A 20016-nucleotide genomic window follows, 5' to 3' on the forward strand; every position below is an offset into this window, starting at 1 on the left:
TATGGAAAGGGGGAAAGCGTGAGCAGGATGCAATCGGACTGCCTTGTCATGGCTGTGAGTTTCCGGCGGAGCAGGACTATGCAGCAAAACCAATGACGTTTGGTAGGCTTCATCGATCGCACTGATCTAAGTTGAGAAGGGGGTTCATCGAATTGGTAAGCGTGCTAGGCATTATCATGGAGCATTAATCGAATAAATGGTAACCCGAAACCGTCGCTATGCAAATAGAACAAACACGGAAGATCATTTTGCTGTACAGAAAATTCCACCAGGTGGTGAAGATGGAAGAATAAAGTTGGATGCGATGCAGATCATGACCCATCTGCACCAGAACAAGTAGCAGACTAGCTGGCAATCACCGTCTGTATGCGTCTGTTCATTGGTGAAGATGGGGATGAGTTGTCTGGTGATGATGAGTCCAACAAGGTAGAAAGGTTGCCACGATGCCGAATGGTGCGACGAGATTGGCTTGAGCCTGGGTCATCAAACATTCGCGTGAAAGCGGGACTTGAATCGGGTTGACGTTCGCGCCTTGGAGTTCCAGAAGGGCTCTGCGTTATCTGCTCAGCCCGGCGAACAACATCTGACAAGGAATCACGGAGCTCCCCGGCTCTCTTCACCAAGACTCTCAGGCTGTTTGTATCAAAATGCATCTTGGTATCCGAACGAGGTTGGGTTTCCTGGTTGGGGGCGGAGCGGTGCATTGCTTCCATGACCGAGCGAGCGCCATTGGCAGCTTCTTGCTGTTTATCGGCTCGCAACTCGGGCGTGCGAGTGCGACTAGGGCGTTCTGAAGGCATGTTGTCGTCGTCAACCAACGGCCAGTTTCCACCAAAGATGTCGTCGTCCGGGGAAAAGACGGATCGTCGTTTCGGGGATTGGCGCTCACGAACCACAGCCGTCTTTGACATGGGCTCCTTGATATCCCAACCCATGTCTAGCTTGGTGAATGAGAGATCAGCGAAAATATCGTCCTCATCGTCGGAGAAGCCATCGTTGTTGTCAAACTCATCCATCGTATCGGTAGAGTCGCCGTCGATTTCTCCGTCAACCGACTCCTCCTCGTCAGGCGAGGCGAGTGCAATGACGCCCTCAGCCTCCTTCCACAGGGTTTTCTGCGGGCCATCGAGCATGTCCATATCACGCCCATGGCGGCACAGTCGCTTGAGGTCGTTGACGAGCAATGACAGTTCGCGGATTTGACCTGAATGCGCCTTCACGCTAGGCTGCGAGGCACGAATGGATTCGGGCACCGAGAACAGCTTGTCGTCGGCTGCGCCATCGTTCTCATTAGCATTGCCGCCAAACTCAAAATCCTCGTCCCAATCCTCAGAGACTCCTTTTGAGCCCAGCCCCCAGGTGCCATACTTGGCACCGTTGGGGGCTTTTTCTTCATCTATGGCGTGCGAGAGTGGAACGCTCTGGCTTCGGATGTGTGCCGGGACGGGGTTGCGAATAACGGAACGTCCGCCCCTGGCGTCGAGCTCCTGCTTTTCGTAAGACGTCTTGGGACGCAGGGGGACGCCTCCCGCGTTGCTCTTCTCGTGAAAGGAAGTCTCGCTCCAGTCAAACAAATTGGTCAAGCGCCTGTCATCCTGATCCATGTCGGACATGTGGTCGAGGCTCAGGTTCGCTAGCGCAACTCGGACATTGGGGTTGATGTGTCGAGAGTTGAGTGAGCTGCCTTTGGAAGGGGGTGAGAGTGGATTGAAATGGGCGTCGTCGTCGTCATCACCCCAAACTTCGTCAAAATCGTCGTCCAGAGAAATGCGGCCAAAGTCTTTGGCATAGAGAGAAACGCCGTTCTGCGACGATTCTGAGCTGATGCGAGGCAGGGTGAGGACGTGGCGGCTGGAATATCTTGCCCTGGCGCCGACAGATTCGATGCCCGTGGGCATCACCGTATTTTCGTCCTCCTCCATGATGTCTGTGTCACCGCCCCAAGTGTGACCCAAGATTTCCTGTATGGAAAGGCGCTTGGTCCTACCATTATTCCCTGCTGTGCTCGGGGGAGAGTCGTCATAAATAGAGTCCAAGGGTGTCTCGACGGCCCTTGTGCGACTGGACGCTGCCGTGCGCAGCGAATCAAACACAGTATCGCTCCTGTAATCGGCGTCGTCCTCATCCCCTGACGTGAAGCCGCGGGCGTCGCTCTCAAAGCTTTCGGCGACGGCGAAGCCCTCGTGCAATGGCGACGCTCTTAGCTGCGACATGGCTGCGGAGCTCGTCGAGCTCCCCGAGGGCTGGTGCTGCCGTGCTGGGTGAGAGGCCGCCCCGCCAGGCGATCCTGAGCGTGGGACTTCGATTTGAAAACTCGAGTTTCTAGGAGCGGGGAGAAGTGGGGAGGAATGGCTTCTTTTATGCATTGTTAGCTGAACGTTGGCTGCTGAATCCAGCGTCGGCCCCTGCCGTGCTAAAGAGTTGGGTGGGATGGACGAATGCGCCGGCGCTTTGGAGTCGAGCTCCACGGCGATTTGCGCGCCGCTATTGCTATTACCGGGGGCTGACACGTGCCGCCTGTCGCTCACACCATCAGGCTCAGCCCCCCGTTTCGGTTGTCGAAGGCTTCCCGACGTTCTCGAGATCCAATTGCCGACCGGGGTGAAGGGCATGGAGTGAGGTCGCGCCGCTTTGCCGGCAAGCGTACTCTCGGGGGTCGTTGAGCGATCGTCCTCGTGAACACCCGTCTCATCTCGGACCTGGCTGAGTTCCCGTCGTCGATCCATGGGCAATAGCGCAATTGGAGGGGCTGAGGGAGCCGATACCAGCTTGGGCTTGACGAGATGTACTTTTTGACGATCTTGACCCCCAACGGCAATACGCTTCCCAGACAGGCCCTGTCCACGGACGGAACCCTCTCCCAGACGGCTCGCAAGGTTACCGCCACTGCCTGTGTTCTTTGTGCGCGAATGAAAGAAGGATACCCAGCTGATCTTTTTTGTACTACTCTGGGGTTGCACAGGCGCAAGAAGCTTTTCTTGCAGTGACGCTGACTGGTCGAAGGAAAATGCCGGCGACGGCAGGCTCGATAAATCCGCACTCTGGCGGAAATGATGAAGCGTGGCAGACCTCTGGTGGCTCGTTGCTGGCCGGCGCAGGATAGATAGATGCGATTTGGCTCTTGCACGAGTCGGCGTGGGGACGTCTCCGGACTGGTCTGTTGGAGAGCGCTTCACAAGCTTGTTGGGCGACAATGGGTTGGCGGCAGTATTCGGCCTGGATAGAATCGGGGCCGACGAGGTGTATGACTGGGCAATCGAAGGCGAATCTGGCCCAACGCTGGACCTGGACCTCACACTTCCCTGGCGCGATAAGGGGCGGCGACGGATCGAGAGCCTCCTAATCCAAGATCCGGTCGACGAGATGGAATCTCTAGGCCCCTCTGGCGTCGGTGATGCTGAAGCCTCACGCATCAAGGATGATCGTCTGTCAGGGATTGACCTGGGCGACGCAACAGGTTGATGCGATGGCCTCTGATAGCGCGACAGCGGAGGGCGAGACACGGTGATGGGGCTGGATACTGCGTTCTGCTGCGGGTACTCGGCCTCTATTGAAGGCGCATCGAACTCGGCTTCGTATCGTAGGGGGGACAAGGCACCGACTGAGGCAGTCACCGGCAGTTCGCGATCAAACGAGATTTCTTTTCTCAGCTGGCTCTGTCGCCTCTTCGGGGGAGCTGACTCGACGGGCTGGCCAAATACCAAGCCGCTGGCCGCTGCAGCAATGGCAGTGCCGGTCCCAATGAGCTACAGTAAAAACGCAATGTTAGACAAGGTCCCAAGCATTGGCAGCAGATTCAAGATGCGTCTCTTGCAGGTTCAAAAATGCTCATGTTCCCGCACCATTTCCCTCGTGCAGCGTGGAGCGGCGCAATCGCTGCCTTGCCGGACGGTTGGGCTGACCTGCGCCGTTTGAGAGGGCAGCAAATGGAACTTACACTGGGGACCGTCTGCATGGTTACTGGCGAGGCGACCACCCTCGAATTGAACAGACGAGCCGGCAGAGCTGAGCAGAGCTGAGCAGCAGGCGCATCGTCAAGTCAATGGACAGCTCGGGCGCTGTTTGGAGAGGGCGAATCCTCCCTGGGCGCAGTCGAGTCGAGTCGTCGGGGTGTTTTTTCCGTTGCAAACGTTGAGTGGGATTTTCCCTTGACTGGAACTAGAACTGGAACTGCGACTGGAACTCGAGACGCGTGCCGCCGGAAAAAATAAGGCGGTTCAATTTGTTTTGGGACTTGCGAGCCCACAGCCCGGGGGGGGGGGGGAGATGCGGAGGGTAGATAACAGACAAATGGCCAGGCAGGGAGAGGGAGAGAAGGGAGAAGGGGGAAACGAAATGACAAGAGGTGGAAAACGAGAGGAAGGGGACAGGAAATGAGGAAGCTATTTCCTCCACTGCCTTTGCGGTCCCTGCTTTTGCGGGCAGTGATGAGGTGAGGCGAGCGAGCGAACGAGCGGGATAGGATGGGGGATTAATGGGAAGAGACCTACCTGGAGGAGCATGGGACAGTGACATCCATAACAGTAGGTCAACTCAACTGCACCCAAGGTACAAGTAAGTAAACAGCACAGGCACAGGCACAGGCGCCTGTTTGATTGACGCTGCAGTGCTACCGTCTAGAGGCCGGAGGCTGGACTGTGGACTGGACTGCAATCTTAGCGGCTCGATCACGATGTGGGCTAATTACAGCAGCGGAGCCCGCTGATGCTCGGGGCGCTGAAGCTTAGGGAGCTTGGCGCGAAACACGCCGCTGGTGGGCGGCTGAGACCAGCTGGACACCCCCGCTGAAACGGGGACCATCCATGGACGAGTACCTGTACGTCCCGTTTTGAACGGGGGGGCCCCCTTTGAAGGGAAGATTGAGCGATGGCGCGCTTGTGACAGGACAGCCAGGAATTGGCTTCACAGCCACTCCGTCCCGTTGCTGATGCTAATCACGACTGTTATCTCCCAATGTGGCAGACAACCAGAAGCCACTCGGCCTACACCGAGCAAAAACGGAGCAGCAATTTCGGAGCCCGGGGCATTGAAGAAGCGGCCCCCCCAGGGCTGATGTCTGTCTGCTGTGAGTGTCTCTGGCTCACCACCTCACTCACATGCACAGACGGTCAGCAATAACAACAACAACAAATCCTCAATGCAAGCTCCCCAGCCCGCTCCGTAAACAACCCGCCCGACTAACTTTGTTTTTTTTTTTTTTTTGTTTACTGTACATGCATACGTACTTGCGGGTCTCGTCTTCTGGCCGGGTCGTCTTGGGCACCGGCACATCTCAGCAGAGAATGTCGCATCCCGGCTGTGGGGGCGGGTCTAATGTACAGTGCCTGGCTACATGCATGCCCGGGTACATGATTTGATACGGAGCGTCAACAAGTCTGGCCGGAGCTTTCTTGTGTCCATGGATGTAATTAATGATGAGTGCACTTGTATTCCTTTCCATCCATACTTGTATAAGCTCCAGGGCCGAGCAATGCACCGTCTGGCCTATCGTCCAGCACTAATCGCTGGCCACCTCAAACCCACCATGGCCGACTAACATCTCCGTGCCTACGCTGGGCCTCATGGCTCGGCCTTTGGGCTTCAACACATTACGAGCCAAGTGATGACTTCCAATTTCCCCAATGGGTGCGTAGAAAAACTCTATCTATATCTGGAAGTGCCACACCGCAGTTTCTGGTTGCCAGCACAGGCCCTTTTAGTTAGGCCTCCTGCTGCCGCCGGCTGCCGCAAACAAGTATTGATCCATCTGGATAGAATTTCGGTTTGCCACCGTTTCTCTTGTCAGACTCAGACGCTCAATACGGCCCATCGAATCATCTTTGGCTAGGCTAGGCCAAAACTCTGTTTTCCCTACCTTGACTTATTAGCCCGTGGCAGCTTCAGACATGGACGAGACAATGGCACGGGACCCCCAAAGTGGAGGCCGTGAGTGCTCGTCACGAGTCGTCTTTTTGCGTGTTTTTGACTTTGTCACAAATCTTCTTTTCAGGGACGATGCTGCCATACTGACCATTGACGAATTAACAAACACAAGTAACAAATACTCCGTACAAGTATGAGTACTGCCTGAATAGATACGAGTACGTGCACATCAACTTGATTCAATCTTGTAACATGGACGTGGCACCAATCATGACAGGTACAGTACATGTCTGTCTGTCTCACCATCTCTCTCTCCCCCCCTGAGCCCACCGCATCGCATTCATCTCACAATCTTGCATCATCCTCTGTGGATGGCATCACATCACCCAACTCGACAGATCTCAGTTTGTGAGACAGCATCTCGCTTCGTGCCTGGCCCTCGCCAACAAACGAGCGGTGGCCACATGCGCTCGAGGCATGTCCGTGTTGCTGCACGTTGCACGCAAATATTTTTAGCTTCGATCCGTCAGATTACCAAAGGCCCAATGCATGCCGCAACATCTTCGTCCTGTCTGTAACGAATTTCCCTCCCTCGTGCGCCGGGCTCGTCCCTGGCATGTGTTTCCCGGAGAACGTGGCCCTCACCAAGACAGGATTCCAGCGAGTCGAGGCGCAAAGTCCGCTCTCTGTTCTCTGCTCGATGGCGAAAAAAAAAAAGAAAAGAAAAAAACAGCAAACAGCTCCTCTCGCGCGCATCTACCACAGGCACAAGCACAAGCACAAGCGCAAGAGGCGCCCTGTGTGTTCAACCAAGGCGCAACCTCCCACCACTGGACGGGCCAGGCACATGCAGTTTTCCAACTCTTCTCTTCCCTAATTGTTTCCTTCTCCGCCCTCTCTTCCGATGCCATTGGAAGTGGCCGGGCCATCCATGCCTTGATGTCGGCGCCAACAAGCGCTACGCTGCATGAATGGATCGCGACTCTACGACTAATGTTTGCTAACCGCTGGGCCGGCATAAGGCCAGCCCGCCTTCTCAGCTGGCAAACCTAGCTCCGGCCAAGTTGTGAAGTCAGCTTGACGCAATCAGCTCATTTCTCGATAGTTTCCAAGTCTACTGCTACTACGGAGTATTCAGCATAAAATCATGCCACTTGATGCGGCTACCGTCGCGTTGATCGTGCCGATCGCAGGCTGTGCCGTTTCCAGAGCCCAGTGACACGCTCCTCGTCGCGATGCAGCCTGAATCTACGATTAAATCTGGTGCTCACCCACATCTACAGCTACCCCTCTATTGTGGAGGTGATGAGGGCAAACAGACCAGATGTAGCATCAGGATTCATACGAGTGAATACTCTCCAGCTCTCGTGAGCCAATAGACCTGTCATGGATATCGGGCAGCTTCTAGAACCAGCCAATGGGCGGTAACCGTCGCCTTACATGCATTGGTTTGCTAGCCCGCCCCTCAATGACGAACCTGAAACAGCATTGATTTTACCAGCCACAGCTTTACTTGCTTCACCATCCGGGCTTCGATCTGGTCTTGCTTCGGATCTCCTCCGATGAGGTTGGGTTGGGTCTGTTGCGTCGTTCTTAGTTGCGGCTCTGTTAGTTGAGATTGAGCCTCGGTCTGCTTGATCTCGTGGCGAGACACTCGACTCCCTGCAAGCCAAGGACAACTCTGCAAGACACTCATTTCTTGTAGCAAACATTCTACCATGCTTCCACGCACGTACAACAGAGAGCCCTTCTGAACCCTTGTATGCCGGCCAACTTGGCATCCAACGGAAAAGTCATTATTGTGTTCCGAGCGTTTATCCCCAAGGGAAGAGTTAGTTCGTTCCTCGGCAACTCGCGGGGATTTACGGAATATTCAAGTCTTCTTCCCGTCCTTCACGGTAGGATTACGAGTTGCTTTTTCTAAACATCATGCCTAACGGTACTCGTATTCAGCTAACACAGCTGAGCAGTAAAAATAGCGCCCACTTTGGCAGTAACATGCAGGGAAATTCCTCATGTCCGTCTCTCTAGCGTTTCAGGTCCCATCTAAGAATATCACTCGACAATGTTGCACAAAGCCCATCACAATTCCGATGGCTTTGCTTTTGATGAATTCTCACCGCAAATGTGTAATCTCGCTAGATGGGCTCACCAGGCTTCTCTGACTCGCCGTTCCCTGCGTATTAGAACTGCTGAGTTAAGATGTTGCTCCCTGCTGTTTTGCGGAGAACGGCATCGCGGCTCCAAATCTGCGGAAGCAATGGCAGTGTCAAGAGACCGGGCAACGATCCCTGCAAGATTCAAGCTTGCAGCTTTTCACCACGGGCAAGCTGCGGTCACGAACCACGAGTACGAGTACATGGTTCTGTTTCTTTATCTCCGTCTCGAAGCGGGCATGTCTGACACACGTGAGGCAAGGCATTGACTTCCCTGCTGCTTTTGTCTTTTCCGATATTGATCCACTCTCCAAGTGATGCACGATGGTGGCGTAAGCAACCAAGCAAGGAGGTAGCACGGCGCTGGGCAACAAGATTTGATGTGATTGCAAAGTAACACATGCGTCAGTTAGTGCGGTATCAAGAGACTTGCGGAGGACAATCAACTGCGTACAGTACACGCAGCAACAATACCATTGGCATACGAGGACTCGTACTGCGAAAGGGAGGGCTCATGTGCTGCGTCCTTCCTGCAAGGCGAAATTAGACGCATCAATGTGCGACAGCAGCAACCCGGAATCCAGCACACCGAGATTTGCTGATGAGATCCAAGTTGCACAGCCACTGCCAGCGCTTTACACGTATGTAGAGGTAATAAGAAAATTCTCCGGCCCTCCCCCTCCAGACCCACGGCGCTTCCCTTACGATGCCACACACACTACGTAACTATTTCGTAGTAGCGGCTCAGAAGGGCGCGAAAACCAACCCGGGAAACTCGACACTGGGCTGAGAAGATGCCTCCGAGAGCCCATGATTGGATCGGGCAGTTCATCCCGAAATCTTGCTTTTTCTCCAGCGTCAATAACGCGTTGCTTTTTCGCGCGAACACGCCCGTGGGATTTCGACAAGGATGTTCGGTTTAGGTTTGCGCACGCCTATTGGCTGGCTCTATGGTATTAGCCTAGGTTTCGGAGCTGGATTTGGCACTTCGAAACAAGAGCCAATGGTTCCTTGTCAGCTTAGAGTTCAGCGTAGCAGTTGGAGCCTTGCGGCATGGAAATTCGAGGGCCTGGGGCTTCGGCGTTCCTTTTGAGAGTTATGCCCTAATTGGGCCGTTTGAAACGTTGGCATTTGAAGCGCCCCGAGCCGTGAGCGCCATGGCGAGATAGTTTGAACGGTGGCTGTTGTCGCTGTTGATTTGGGCGTCAATGTTCAAGTTATTGCTGCTCTGGGAGCTCAGTTTGACGGATTCAGATGATGGAAGGATGCCTCAATCGTAAATGTCGTCTGGTTTGGGATTACACTTTCTCTGGAATATTCCTCAATGGCAAGAGTCTTCATGACACTCCTCTGCTGACATCATAAGCTCCATGTGGGTACCTAGGTAGCTGAAACTCCTTGGGATATTGGCTTATAGCGTAATATCGACTTATCGGGGTCAACCCCGGACCTTTCCCTCTGCCAGCTGCTCAAAGTCAACCCGCCGGACCGTTTCGGCCCGTCCGCCCAAACGTCACCAATCATGGCGGGGCGCGCCACGGCCCAGAGAATTTCAAGATTGAAGCTCGTAGATGCGAACATCTCCAGAGCGGGCAAGCTATTCAGACCGTAAGCCAGAGCTTCTCGGCTCTAGACCAGATTCCAAATCGAGGTCGCCGATAATTCGTCTCGAATCAGACGCCAACGAGATTCCATCCCCGCCAAAGCTACACATTCGCCCGCAAACATGGAGGCCGAGATCAGGGCCGTCCTCCCCAACATCGACCCGGTCTTGTCTGACTACTCGGTTGGATACCTGACGCACGCTTCCACCGCCTGGTCAGACGAAGAGAACGAGGCGCAAATCTCCCCCCTCAACGAAGCTGCGTCGACAATCACCGAATTGCTTCTCTCTGCCTCCGGAGGCACAACTGCCGCTCAAGAGGAAAAGATCAAGCAGCTCGTGGAGAAATGGGTCGACAAGTATGCCGAGGCGAACGGAGGTGAACGACGAGGGCCCTTCGCCATCAGGAGGCTAGACCAAACTATCCAGGTCAGCTCTCAGCGGAACATGTCGTCCACTCTGGCCGTCGCCGGTGGTGCCGTCGACCTGGAGTCTGCCAATGTGAGAAAGGTCGAGTCCAAGGTCGACCGCAAGAAGCTTGAAAAGGCCGAGCGAAAGATTGCCGCCAAGCAGCAGAAGAAGACGTTCAAGACGGTTGAATATGAGGCCTCGAGATTGCTTGATCAGTCTGAGGATGCGCAGTCGTACGAAGAGTTCTACATGGCCGTCAACCCGCTGCAACTGGGCTCATCGGGAGCCAACAAGACGAAGGATATCAAGCTGGATAACATTGATGTGTCTATTGGTGCCAACCGCATCCTTACCGACACAACTCTCACTCTGGCATACGGCCATCGCTATGGTCTTGTTGGTAACAACGGTGTGGGTAAATCCACATTGCTCAGAGCTCTGTCCAGGAGAGAAGTTGCCATTCCGACACATATTTCTATTCTACACGTCGAGCAGGAGGTGAGCTCTATTCTCTTGCCCCGCATGTGTCTTTATCCAACTACTAACTCTCCCATGCTAGATCACGGGAGACGATACTCCGGCTATACAAGCTGTTCTTGATGCCGATGTCTGGAGAAAGGTTCTTATGAGAGAACAAGAAGTAAGGCTACGTTGGCAACCGCAGTTCCCTCAAAAATCACCATCTGACTTGTTTTGTAGGACCTCATCAATAGATTAGCAGAATTGGAGGTTGAGCGAGCGCCGTTGGCGGATACTTCGGCAGATGCTGCCAAGCTTGATCTGGAGAAGGAGACCATGGACACCAAGCTTGGCGACGTTCAAGCTAAGCTGGCCGAGATGGAGTCTGACAAGGCAGAGTCTCGCGCCGCCAGTATCCTGGCCGGTCTTGGATTCTCGCCCGAGAGACAGCAGTTTGCGACCAAGACCTTCTCCGGTGGTTGGCGTATGCGTCTGGCACTGGCGCGTGCCCTGTTCTGTGAGCCCGACCTGTTGTTGCTCGACGAACCGTCCAACATGTTGGACGTTCCCTCGATTACTTTCCTTTCAAACTATCTCCAAGACTACCCCAGCACAGTTCTTGTCGTCTCTCACGACAGAGCATTCCTCAACGAAGTCGCAACAGATATTGTGCACCAACACTCTCAGCGACTCGACTACTACCGCGGGGCCAACTTTGAGTCCTTCTACGCTACGCGTGAGGAGCGCAAGAAGGTGGCCAAGAGAGAATACGAGAAGCAAATGGCAGAGCGAGCACATTTGCAAGCCTTTATCGACAAATTCCGATACAATGCGGCCAAGTCGTCGGAAGCTCAGTCCCGTATCAAGAAGCTCGAGAAGATGCCCGTGCTGGAGCCGCCGGAGAAGGAGTACGACGTCAAATTCCAGTTCCCCGAGGTGGAAAAGCTGTCGCCTCCCATCATCCAGATGTCAGGGGTCAGCTTTGGGTATACTCCCGACAAGCCGCTGCTGAGCAACGTAGATCTCGACGTTCAGCTGGATTCCCGCATCGGCATTGTTGGGCCCAACGGTGCTGGTAAGACGACGGTCTTGAAGCTTCTCATCAGCAACCTCGAAGCATCAAAGGGTCTCGTCACGTCGCACCCACGACTGCGCATCGGATTTTTCGCGCAGCACCACGTGGACTCGCTCGACCTCACTATGAGTGCCGTCAGCTTCATGGCCAAGGCCTATCCCGGGAAAACGGATGAAGAATATCGACGGCAGTTGGGAGCGTTTGGCATCACGGGCACAACCGGTTTACAGAAGATGGTGCAGCTTTCCGGAGGTCAAAAATCCAGAGTGGCATTCGCCTGCCTGGCGCTGACGCAGCCGCACATTCTCGTGCTGGACGAGCCGTCCAACCATCTGGATATCGAGGCCATGGATGCGCTGGCGGAGGCGCTGAACGAGTTCCAGGGAGGCGTGCTGATGGTTTCCCACGACGTGACGATGCTGCAGTCGGTGTGTACGTCGCTCTGGGTGTGCGACGGCGGTACGGTCGAGAAGTTTGACGGGACGGTGCAGCAGTACAAGAAGAAGATTGCGGCTCAGGCAGACGCTGCGGGCGTTGTCAAGGCGCATTAGATTCAATACCAATCAATTGGAATCAATGCCAGACTACGTATACCAATTAACTGTAAATATACCTGGACATGTCTGTTTGTCCGCCCGTCATCCTCACTGCGTCGTCAACAAAACCCAGCAAGATGTGTAGTAGGCGTCTGTATTCGTATCTGTAGCGCTCCGTACTCTGGTTAGATGCAGCGTTGCCGGATCCGCGCGTGAAAGCGGCCAAAATGTGGGGGCCCGCCAGCTCTCATCTCGGCTCATGAGCTGGCGCTGCATGAGATTGGAGACGCAGAAAAGTCTCTGTCTGGTGTTGCGGTAAAAAGGAGACTTTGACTGGACTGCCTTTTTCTTTTTTCGAATTGGATCGGCTCCAACGAGCCCAAGGGACCAGGCATCAAAAAACTGCTTAGCGTGGCTGCGGGTTCTGGCTACATGTACATGTACATGGCTGGTTGGCGCGTGGATGGGGTTTTGGGAAAGTAGAGGTTACATATGTACAGGCCTATGGCTGTCTCAGGTACAATATGATTTTCGATTCTCTGTGTTACTTTGGATGGATCTGTTTTATAGTTGATATTATCGAGTGCATGGTTACTAAGGTTAGCAGTCTCTCTGTATGTTGTCGATGGCCTCTTTTGCACCGTCAGTAACAGGTAGTAAAAGAGCAAGAGTACCAATGCCCATCAATCGTTCAATGGATGGATGTTTCCCCCCCCTATTCGGGCCCTAACTAGCACCACCCGTACCTAGCCCTTCAGTGAGCTTTTTCAGGCCCCAACAGGCTCAATGGCTCTCCTTCCCTTCCCCATGCTAACCCAACTAACTGGAGGCCCCGCATGGCGATGGGGCCCATGGCGGTGAACCATTTCATCTCCACCCGCTTCCCAACTCAAACAAAAACCACCAGCTCCTCCAAGCCCAAGGCTCTTCCACTGTCCTGCCAAACCCGCCACAGCTCAGCAATAGCTCGCATCTCCTCTGCGTCTCGTTTCCTTCTGCCTCGAATTCGAATCCTAATTCCCTTCCAGCATCATCACCAGCCATCATGCGTGAGATTGTGAGTCTTCCCCTCTGTTCGATTGTTTACTTGAGCTGCCCGCCAAACGCGTTTTGGCACTTGGAGCCCCTGAAATTATACCCCGCCAACCACAAAACGAATGGAACACTTTGGCGTTTTTCTGCGCGGCAGTCCAGCGCGATTGAGGCGTGTCGTGATGCTCTGAGGATGTCCGTTTGCTAATTGTTGATTCTTTTTCGATGTTCAGGTTCACATCCAGACCGGCCAGTGCGTAAGTTGACGTCCCTCCATAGCCCCCTTAACGACGCCGCGGCCCAGGAGCTCACGTTTCTTTGACAGGGTAACCAAATCGGTGCCGCCTTTTGGCAGACCATCTCTGGCGAGCACGGTCTCGACAGCAATGGTATCTATGGAGGCTCTTCCGAGCTCCAGCTCGAGCGCATGAACGTCTACTTCAACGAGGTACGTGTTTCCTTTTCCCTGCTAGACGCGCCGCTTGAGATGCCCCTATTCTGACCTCGGATGATGCAGGCCAACAACAACAAGTATGTTCCTCGCGCTGTCCTCGTCGACCTTGAGCCCGGCACCATGGACGCCGTCCGTGCCGGTCCTTTCGGTCAGCTCTTCCGACCCGACAACTTCATCTTCGGCCAGTCCTCTGCCGGCAACAACTGGGCCAAGGGTCACTACACCGAGGGCGCCGAGCTCGTCGACAACGTCCTTGACGTGATCCGCCGTGAGGCCGAAGGCTGCGACTGCCTCCAGGGCTTCCAGATCACCCACTCCCTCGGCGGTGGTACCGGATCTGGTATGGGTACTCTCTTGATCTCCAAGATCCGCGAGGAGTTCCCCGACCGAATGATGGCCACCTTCTCCGTCATGCCGTCCCCCAAGGTGTCCGACACCGTCGTTGAGCCCTACAACGCCACTCTCTCTGTCCACCAGCTGGTCGAGAACTCTGACGAGACCTTTTGCATTGACAACGAGGCTCTCTACGACATCTGCATGCGCACCCTGAAGCTGTCGAACCCTGCCTACGGTGACCTGAACTACCTCGTCTCCGCTGTCATGTCCGGCATCACCACCTGTCTGCGATTCCCCGGTCAGCTCAACTCTGATCTGCGTAAGCTGGCTGTGAACATGGTTCCTTTCCCCCGTCTCCACTTCTTCATGGTCGGTTTCGCTCCCCTGACGAGCCCCGGCGCTCACTCCTTCCGTGCCGTCACCGTGCCGGAACTCACCCAGCAGATGTTCGACCCCAAGAACATGATGGCTGCTTCCGACTTCCGCAACGGTCGCTACCTGACCTGCTGCTCCATCTTGTAAGTAACAAAAGGTGTCCGATATGTACCGACATGTGGTGCTAACAAAGAATGTCCAGCCGTGGCAAGGTCGCCATGAAGGAGGTTGAGGACCAGATGCGAAACGTGCAGAACAAGAACTCCACCTACTTCGTTGAGTGGATCCCCAACAACATCCAGACTGCCCTTTGCGCCATCCCTCCCCGTGGCCTGAAGATGTCGTCTACCTTTATTGGTAACTCCACCTCCATCCAGGAGCTGTTCAAGCGTGTCGGCGAGCAGTTCAGCGCCATGTTCCGTCGCAAGGCTTTCTTGCACTGGTACACTGGTGAGGGTATGGACGAGATGGAGTTCACCGAGGCCGAGTCCAACATGAACGACTTGGTGTCTGAGTACCAGCAATACCAGGAGGCCGGTATTGACGAGGAGGAGTACGAGGATGAGGCTCCTGCCGAGCACGATGAGGAGTAAAGGCTTCCCTGGCACGAGCGGGCGAATTATCTTTCTTTTTCACTTTAAATTCTTGGGGTTGCACTGTTCCCCGTGTTACCCTTGATTAACGCTGTAGGACTTGCCTTGCGGGGGTCTGTTTAGATGATTGGACGACCATTTTGATATCCACGCGCGATATGACATTCGGTCAGATGGCAAGTGTTTGCAAACCTAATGAAAATAAGAAGAGTACGATTACGGTACTGTAACACATGTCCAGTGGCTGGTCCCAATGTGTGCGTGTGTGCATGTGTATTGTAACTACTTGTGATGCTTGATGATACCAGAGGTGTAATGAATTGCTTGAGTGTCTACACTTACTCTCCAAATTCGATTTTACTACTAAGATACTACAACTAATTACATTGAATGAATGGTGACGATGACGGAAACGCCAGTTGACAATCCCGACGGCACGACAATATATAGGGTGCCTGAGGAACTCTCCAGTAGTCTAGACGCTCCTCTTGACGAAACAGGAAAGCTGTCTTGTCGACATCATGCTCTGGAATGCGTATCTGGCTTGGTTGTTGTCGATGAGCAGCATGTTTGGCTAGCTGAACCTTGCGTCAAAGAGTATCCGACTTCCAGCAGAATCAGACACGGTCCCGCATCGGCTTTTTCGTTTACAGAGACGGAAGCTGGATATCAATCAATCACGGATCGAGTATCTACTCGGCTTAGGTGCAGATCCCAACGTCCAAGGGGGAGATCACGGAACGGCCCTGCAGGCAGCGGCGTGGTCTGGCCAAGCTGAATCTGTCAAGCTTTTGATCGAGAAAAGGGCTCTTGTTAATGGACGAGGTGGTAAGTATGGGAGTGCATTAAACGCTGCTATCATCATGGACTACTGGAATATTGTCAAGATGTTGCTTGAGAATGGTGCAACGCCGGACTTTCACTGGCGGGATGAGATGGACGAGGATTGGCTGGCCGAGATTCAGAAAGAACATGGGCGAGGGGCTGTAGAAAAGTATGGGAAGTTCTGGGAAGTGGAAAGGAGGAAGTCATCTAGAATAAACCCAGATAACAACATAGGGATGAAAAAGGCTTGAAGTTGAATATTATAACTTTTAGTCAAGGAACTTTTAAATATTCTATATATTACTCGTTTGGTTGGTTGCGCAAACTCTGAAGGAACTCCAACTCTTGCCTAGCCTCTGGATCCTCATCCACCTTCTTCACATCCGACTCGGTGAGTTCGACGATCAAGTTGGCACCTAGTGTTCTCCTTTAGTTGACTTCGACAACGTAGTATCCATCCTTGAATAGCAGTAAGCCTCACTACTATTTCCACAAGAAAAAGTCTAGGGATTAATCACATGAATGGCAACGATAGTACCGTAGGAAGGTTCGTCGTCGTCCAACTCAACTTCCACTATAGTTCCCCTATACTCTCGTGAGAACAGACACGAGAGAAGAGACAGTTTTGACATACTCTGGATATCGCATGGTGGGCTAATTTCTGCTCTGTTTAGATGCTTGAATCTGACAAGATGCAATGAGGAAGTGAGGATACGGTAAGCTTTATGTTTGCAGCGCCGTGTTATAAATGCCTAGGTTGTTTTTCTTGGATGTATGTTCAGCTGTGATATCGCAGCAGCTAGGACGGATGCAGCTTCGATCCGTTGATGTGCATGCATACTAAGTAACGCTGCCTACATGCGGGGCGACACGAGAACAGCTGAAAAGCAAGACGTTATCATGTAGGAGTGAGGACATACATGATACCTAAGCGCATTGAAATGGAATTGCGCTTCATTGTATGTGTGCTATACTATCAGAGGCAAATATTCTCGCCATATGCCTTGAACCAGAATGATGTTAGTTGGCAGACAACAACAGCTCAACTCTTCCCCTAGGTCAAAAATTTAGCCAGTATACCACTTCCAACTATTGGTTGATTTAACTTGGCCCATGAGAGACAGTTAAACCTCTTTTGACTACATGTACTCATAACCTACTAATTTGTTGATATGCAGTGGAACGACTGGCTCGACTAACACTAGAGACAGCACAAACCTACATGTATTTTGCTGGACCTGACTCACCATGGGATGAACGACTGTAGTCAGAGGCTTTGGGATTTAATTAAACATCTATAACGGCAATTATGTCATTGAATCTGTCTCTCAAGACATATTTTCCCTTGAAAGTGCCCCTGAATAGAATTTCTCAAGAAGAATTGAATTGCACCTTGCAAACAGCATCAACAATAACACAGTGCGCATAATGCAACATGCGCACTCCACGTGCTGACTCAGCAAAAAGTTCAACCCATCCCAGCGCCATCACCAAACCAACCCACCTCGAAAAAAGAACAAACGACAAACCACAGCCGTTGATTGCGCCAACCCTCGCGGCCCAGCTTCCCCCAAAGCCCAAATGGCCGCCATTCTCGCTCCCCGCCGGGGCAAGGCTCTCAGCCAGGCCTTGTCCGCGGCGGCAGCCTCACCATGCCCGATTCCGTCCCTCCTCCCGGCATCATCGACCGCCGCCTGCAGCTCATGGCATTCCGCACGACGACCGTTTTCGACGACACATGCCCGGGGGTCGAAGCTGGGGAGGACGCCGCTGTCGATTCCCCCGGGTGTCGAGGTTTTGATGGGCGAGCCCAGGACGTTGAGGTCGGCGACGTCGTATAAGCCTGTGGTGAGGAAGACGATTACTGTCAAGGGACCTCTGGGTGTGTAGCTTTTTTTTCTTCTTGTCGGCAGTATAATTGCTGTTACAGCTATTGGAAGACTTCTTCCATTCACATTGAAGAATTTTGATTTCGTGGTTTACAGGGAGTGCGTTGGACTGACGAGTGCGTGCGGCGTAGGAACATTGAACCTGGATGTGCCCGAGTTTGTGGACATTGTACAGAGCGAAGAAGACAAGACTGCGACACTGAGCGTGAGGGATCCAAACGCCAAGGAGCAGAAAGAGATGTGGGGTACGTTGTCATTCCACACCCCTTATTCCTTTACAGACGAAAGCTCTCGTCGAACAATGCTAACCTCGAGTCCATGCAGGCACATCATGGTCCTACCTCAGCAACCACATCACAGGCGTCTCCGAAGGCCACACAGCCATCATCCGCCTCGTCGGCGTCGGCTACCGCGCCAGCGTCGAGCAGCGCGGCGCCAAGGAAGAATACCCGGGCCAAAAGTTCCTCTGCCTCAAGCTCGGCTTCACGCACCCCGTCGAGGTCGGCATCCCCCGGGGCGTCACCGTCACGACGCCGTCGCTGACGCGCATCCTGCTCGAGGGTCCCGACCGCGAGGTGCTCATGAGCTTCGCCGGCGTGGTGCGCAAGTGGAGGCCGCCGGAGCCGTACAAGGGCAAGGGCGTGTTTATCAATGACCAGACGATCAAGTTGAAGCAGAAGAAGATTAAATAAACGACATGACTATGACGTGAGAGAGGGTAAAGGGTCATGACGATGTGATGAGTAGGGATGAAAAGGAGTGTAAGGGGGGAGAAACGACAAATGTACAATATGTGGTCTTTTGGTACGGGTGTTTGACAGACTTGTATTATCATCAGTTGAAAAAAAGAGCCTCTTTTGCGAGGTATTTAGACACACACACACATATATATATATACCTATATATACCATATCTGTATATTGCCAATGGTCATTCATTCAACAATCAAGCGTGTGGATACAAGTTTATCAAGTTCCTCAGGATGGTATCTCTTACGTTTCATTCATCAATCACCGCTCATGCAGACATCTTACAACTTGGCACTCAAAACCTCCTGCACCGCTTCCAACACCTTTCCATGCACCGCCAACGGCGCCGCGACAACACCCTTGTTGCCAGCGAGCGTCCGTCCGATGCCAAAGTCCAGCCTCTTGCCGTGAATATCCGTAACCTGGCCGCCCGATTCCCTCACAATGAGATCGCCAGCAGCGTGGTCCCAGATCTTCTCCTGATACGTCGCGCTCACGGGGAGGCGCAGGTAGATGTCGCCTGCGCCACGGGCAATGGAGCCGTACTTGGCCTGGCTGTCCATGCGGACGCTCTGCGCGGTGATTCCCAGCTTCTGTGAGATGGCGGCCTGGTCGCCGTGGGACGAGTGCCCAGCTTCGACGCTCTCGCAAAAGTTGGCCTTTGTCAAATCATCAATGGCGCGCATGGAAATGGGCGTGCCGGCCTCGACATGGAGATTGACCGTCGCGAGTGGGCGGCTCGTGGCGCCGTGGCCTTGGACAGCGGAGAAGAGCACGCCGTGGCCCTCGTCGGTCTGGTTCTCGCCAATGCCGGAGGTGAGACGGGCAGAGTCGTCGATGGGGAGGTTGGGGCATCCGAGGGCACCGACTTTGACGTCGCCGTCGACCATGAGGGCGAGGCAAACGGCATACTGGCCTCCGCGGAGGAAGCCCTTTGTGCCGTCGATAGGATCAATGGCCCAGATGCGTCCCTGAGAGCCGCCCGGGCTGTTTCCCTTGTCGATGAGCTCAACCATGGCATCGACATCCTTGACCGGTCCGCCGAGCAGCGTTTCGGCAGCAGCATCGTCCAGCTTGGTATCCTTGACCAAGTCCCAAACCGTGGCTCTCAGGTTCGCATCCTCCTTGAGCTTCGCAGACTCCTCCTCGGCGACAATGGCATCGTCCGGGAAGTTGTGCTGCAGGGCGGCGATGATGAGCGCCTGCGCGCCAAAGTCGCCGATTGTGACGGGGGACTTGTCGTTCTTGTCGACGGTTCCCTTGGCCTTTTCGTGGAAGACGCGCTTGGTGAGGATGGAGGCGCGCTGGACGGCGAGCTGGGCGATTTGCAGCTCCTTTTCGTACTTGTCCAGACGCATGGTTGCGGCTGTGGTGGTGGTGGTGGTGGTGGTGGTGGTGGTGGTGGTGAGGGAGAAGAATCGAGTTTGGCGGACGAGGGAGGATAGCTGTTGTCCGGGGTGGTGGACGAGGCGGGCGATGGAGAGCGATAGAGAAGCCGTTGTGGCGCCTGCGGAGGGGGGGAGGAGGGCGAGGATGAGGATGATGGCGGGAAGGACGAGGAAGAGGAAGAGGAAGAATCGAAGCTTTGGGAGGGAAGAAGATGGACTGGAGGCTGACGACGGCGGTGGTTTATGTGGAGATGAAGGAGGAGAGGACATTCA

The 20016-nt window shown here is 53.9% G+C and overlaps 5 protein-coding genes across 5 annotated transcripts; 3 read left to right on the forward strand and 2 right to left on the reverse strand.

The window, feature by feature from the left end:
- Positions 1–344: 344 nt before the first annotated feature.
- On the reverse strand, positions 345–3955 carry Triagg1_10406 (uncharacterized protein; the record flags this gene model as incomplete). The annotated part of the gene is made up of 2 exons (XM_062894474.1): positions 345–3746; positions 3938–3955. 2 exons carry the CDS (start codon positions 3953–3955, stop codon positions 345–347), a joined length of 3420 nt encoding a protein of 1139 aa, XP_062750600.1.
- Positions 3956–9744: 5789 nt separating this feature from the next.
- Triagg1_10407 (uncharacterized protein) lies at positions 9745–12117 on the forward strand (the record flags this gene model as incomplete). The annotated part of the gene is made up of 3 exons (XM_062894476.1): positions 9745–10530; positions 10592–10672; positions 10732–12117. 3 exons carry the CDS (start codon positions 9745–9747, stop codon positions 12115–12117), a joined length of 2253 nt encoding a protein of 750 aa, XP_062750601.1.
- A 1030-nt stretch (positions 12118–13147) lies between these two features.
- Triagg1_10408 (uncharacterized protein) lies at positions 13148–15968 on the forward strand (the record flags this gene model as incomplete). The annotated part of the gene is made up of 7 exons (XM_062894477.1): positions 13148–13159; positions 13368–13391; positions 13460–13582; positions 13652–14442; positions 14502–14888; positions 15134–15149; positions 15546–15968. The coding sequence occupies 7 exons, from the start codon at positions 13148–13150 to the stop codon at positions 15966–15968; spliced, it is 1776 nt and encodes a 591-aa protein (XP_062750602.1).
- Positions 15969–17298: 1330 nt separating this feature from the next.
- Triagg1_10409 (uncharacterized protein) lies at positions 17299–18298 on the forward strand (the record flags this gene model as incomplete). The annotated part of the gene is made up of 3 exons (XM_062894478.1): positions 17299–17599; positions 17648–17851; positions 17931–18298. 3 exons carry the CDS (start codon positions 17299–17301, stop codon positions 18296–18298), a joined length of 873 nt encoding a protein of 290 aa, XP_062750603.1.
- Positions 18299–18636: 338 nt separating this feature from the next.
- Positions 18637–20013, reverse strand: Triagg1_10410 (uncharacterized protein; the record flags this gene model as incomplete). Its single annotated transcript, XM_062894479.1, has 1 exon — positions 18637–20013. The coding sequence occupies one exon, from the start codon at positions 20011–20013 to the stop codon at positions 18637–18639; it is 1377 nt and encodes a 458-aa protein (XP_062750604.1).
- Between the last annotated feature and the right edge of the window lie 3 nt (positions 20014–20016).

This window comes from Trichoderma aggressivum, assembly GCF_033847375.1.
Source record: "Trichoderma aggressivum f. europaeum strain CBS 100526 chromosome Unknown scaffold_073, whole genome shotgun sequence".
NCBI lineage: Eukaryota > Fungi > Ascomycota > Sordariomycetes > Hypocreales > Hypocreaceae > Trichoderma > Trichoderma aggressivum.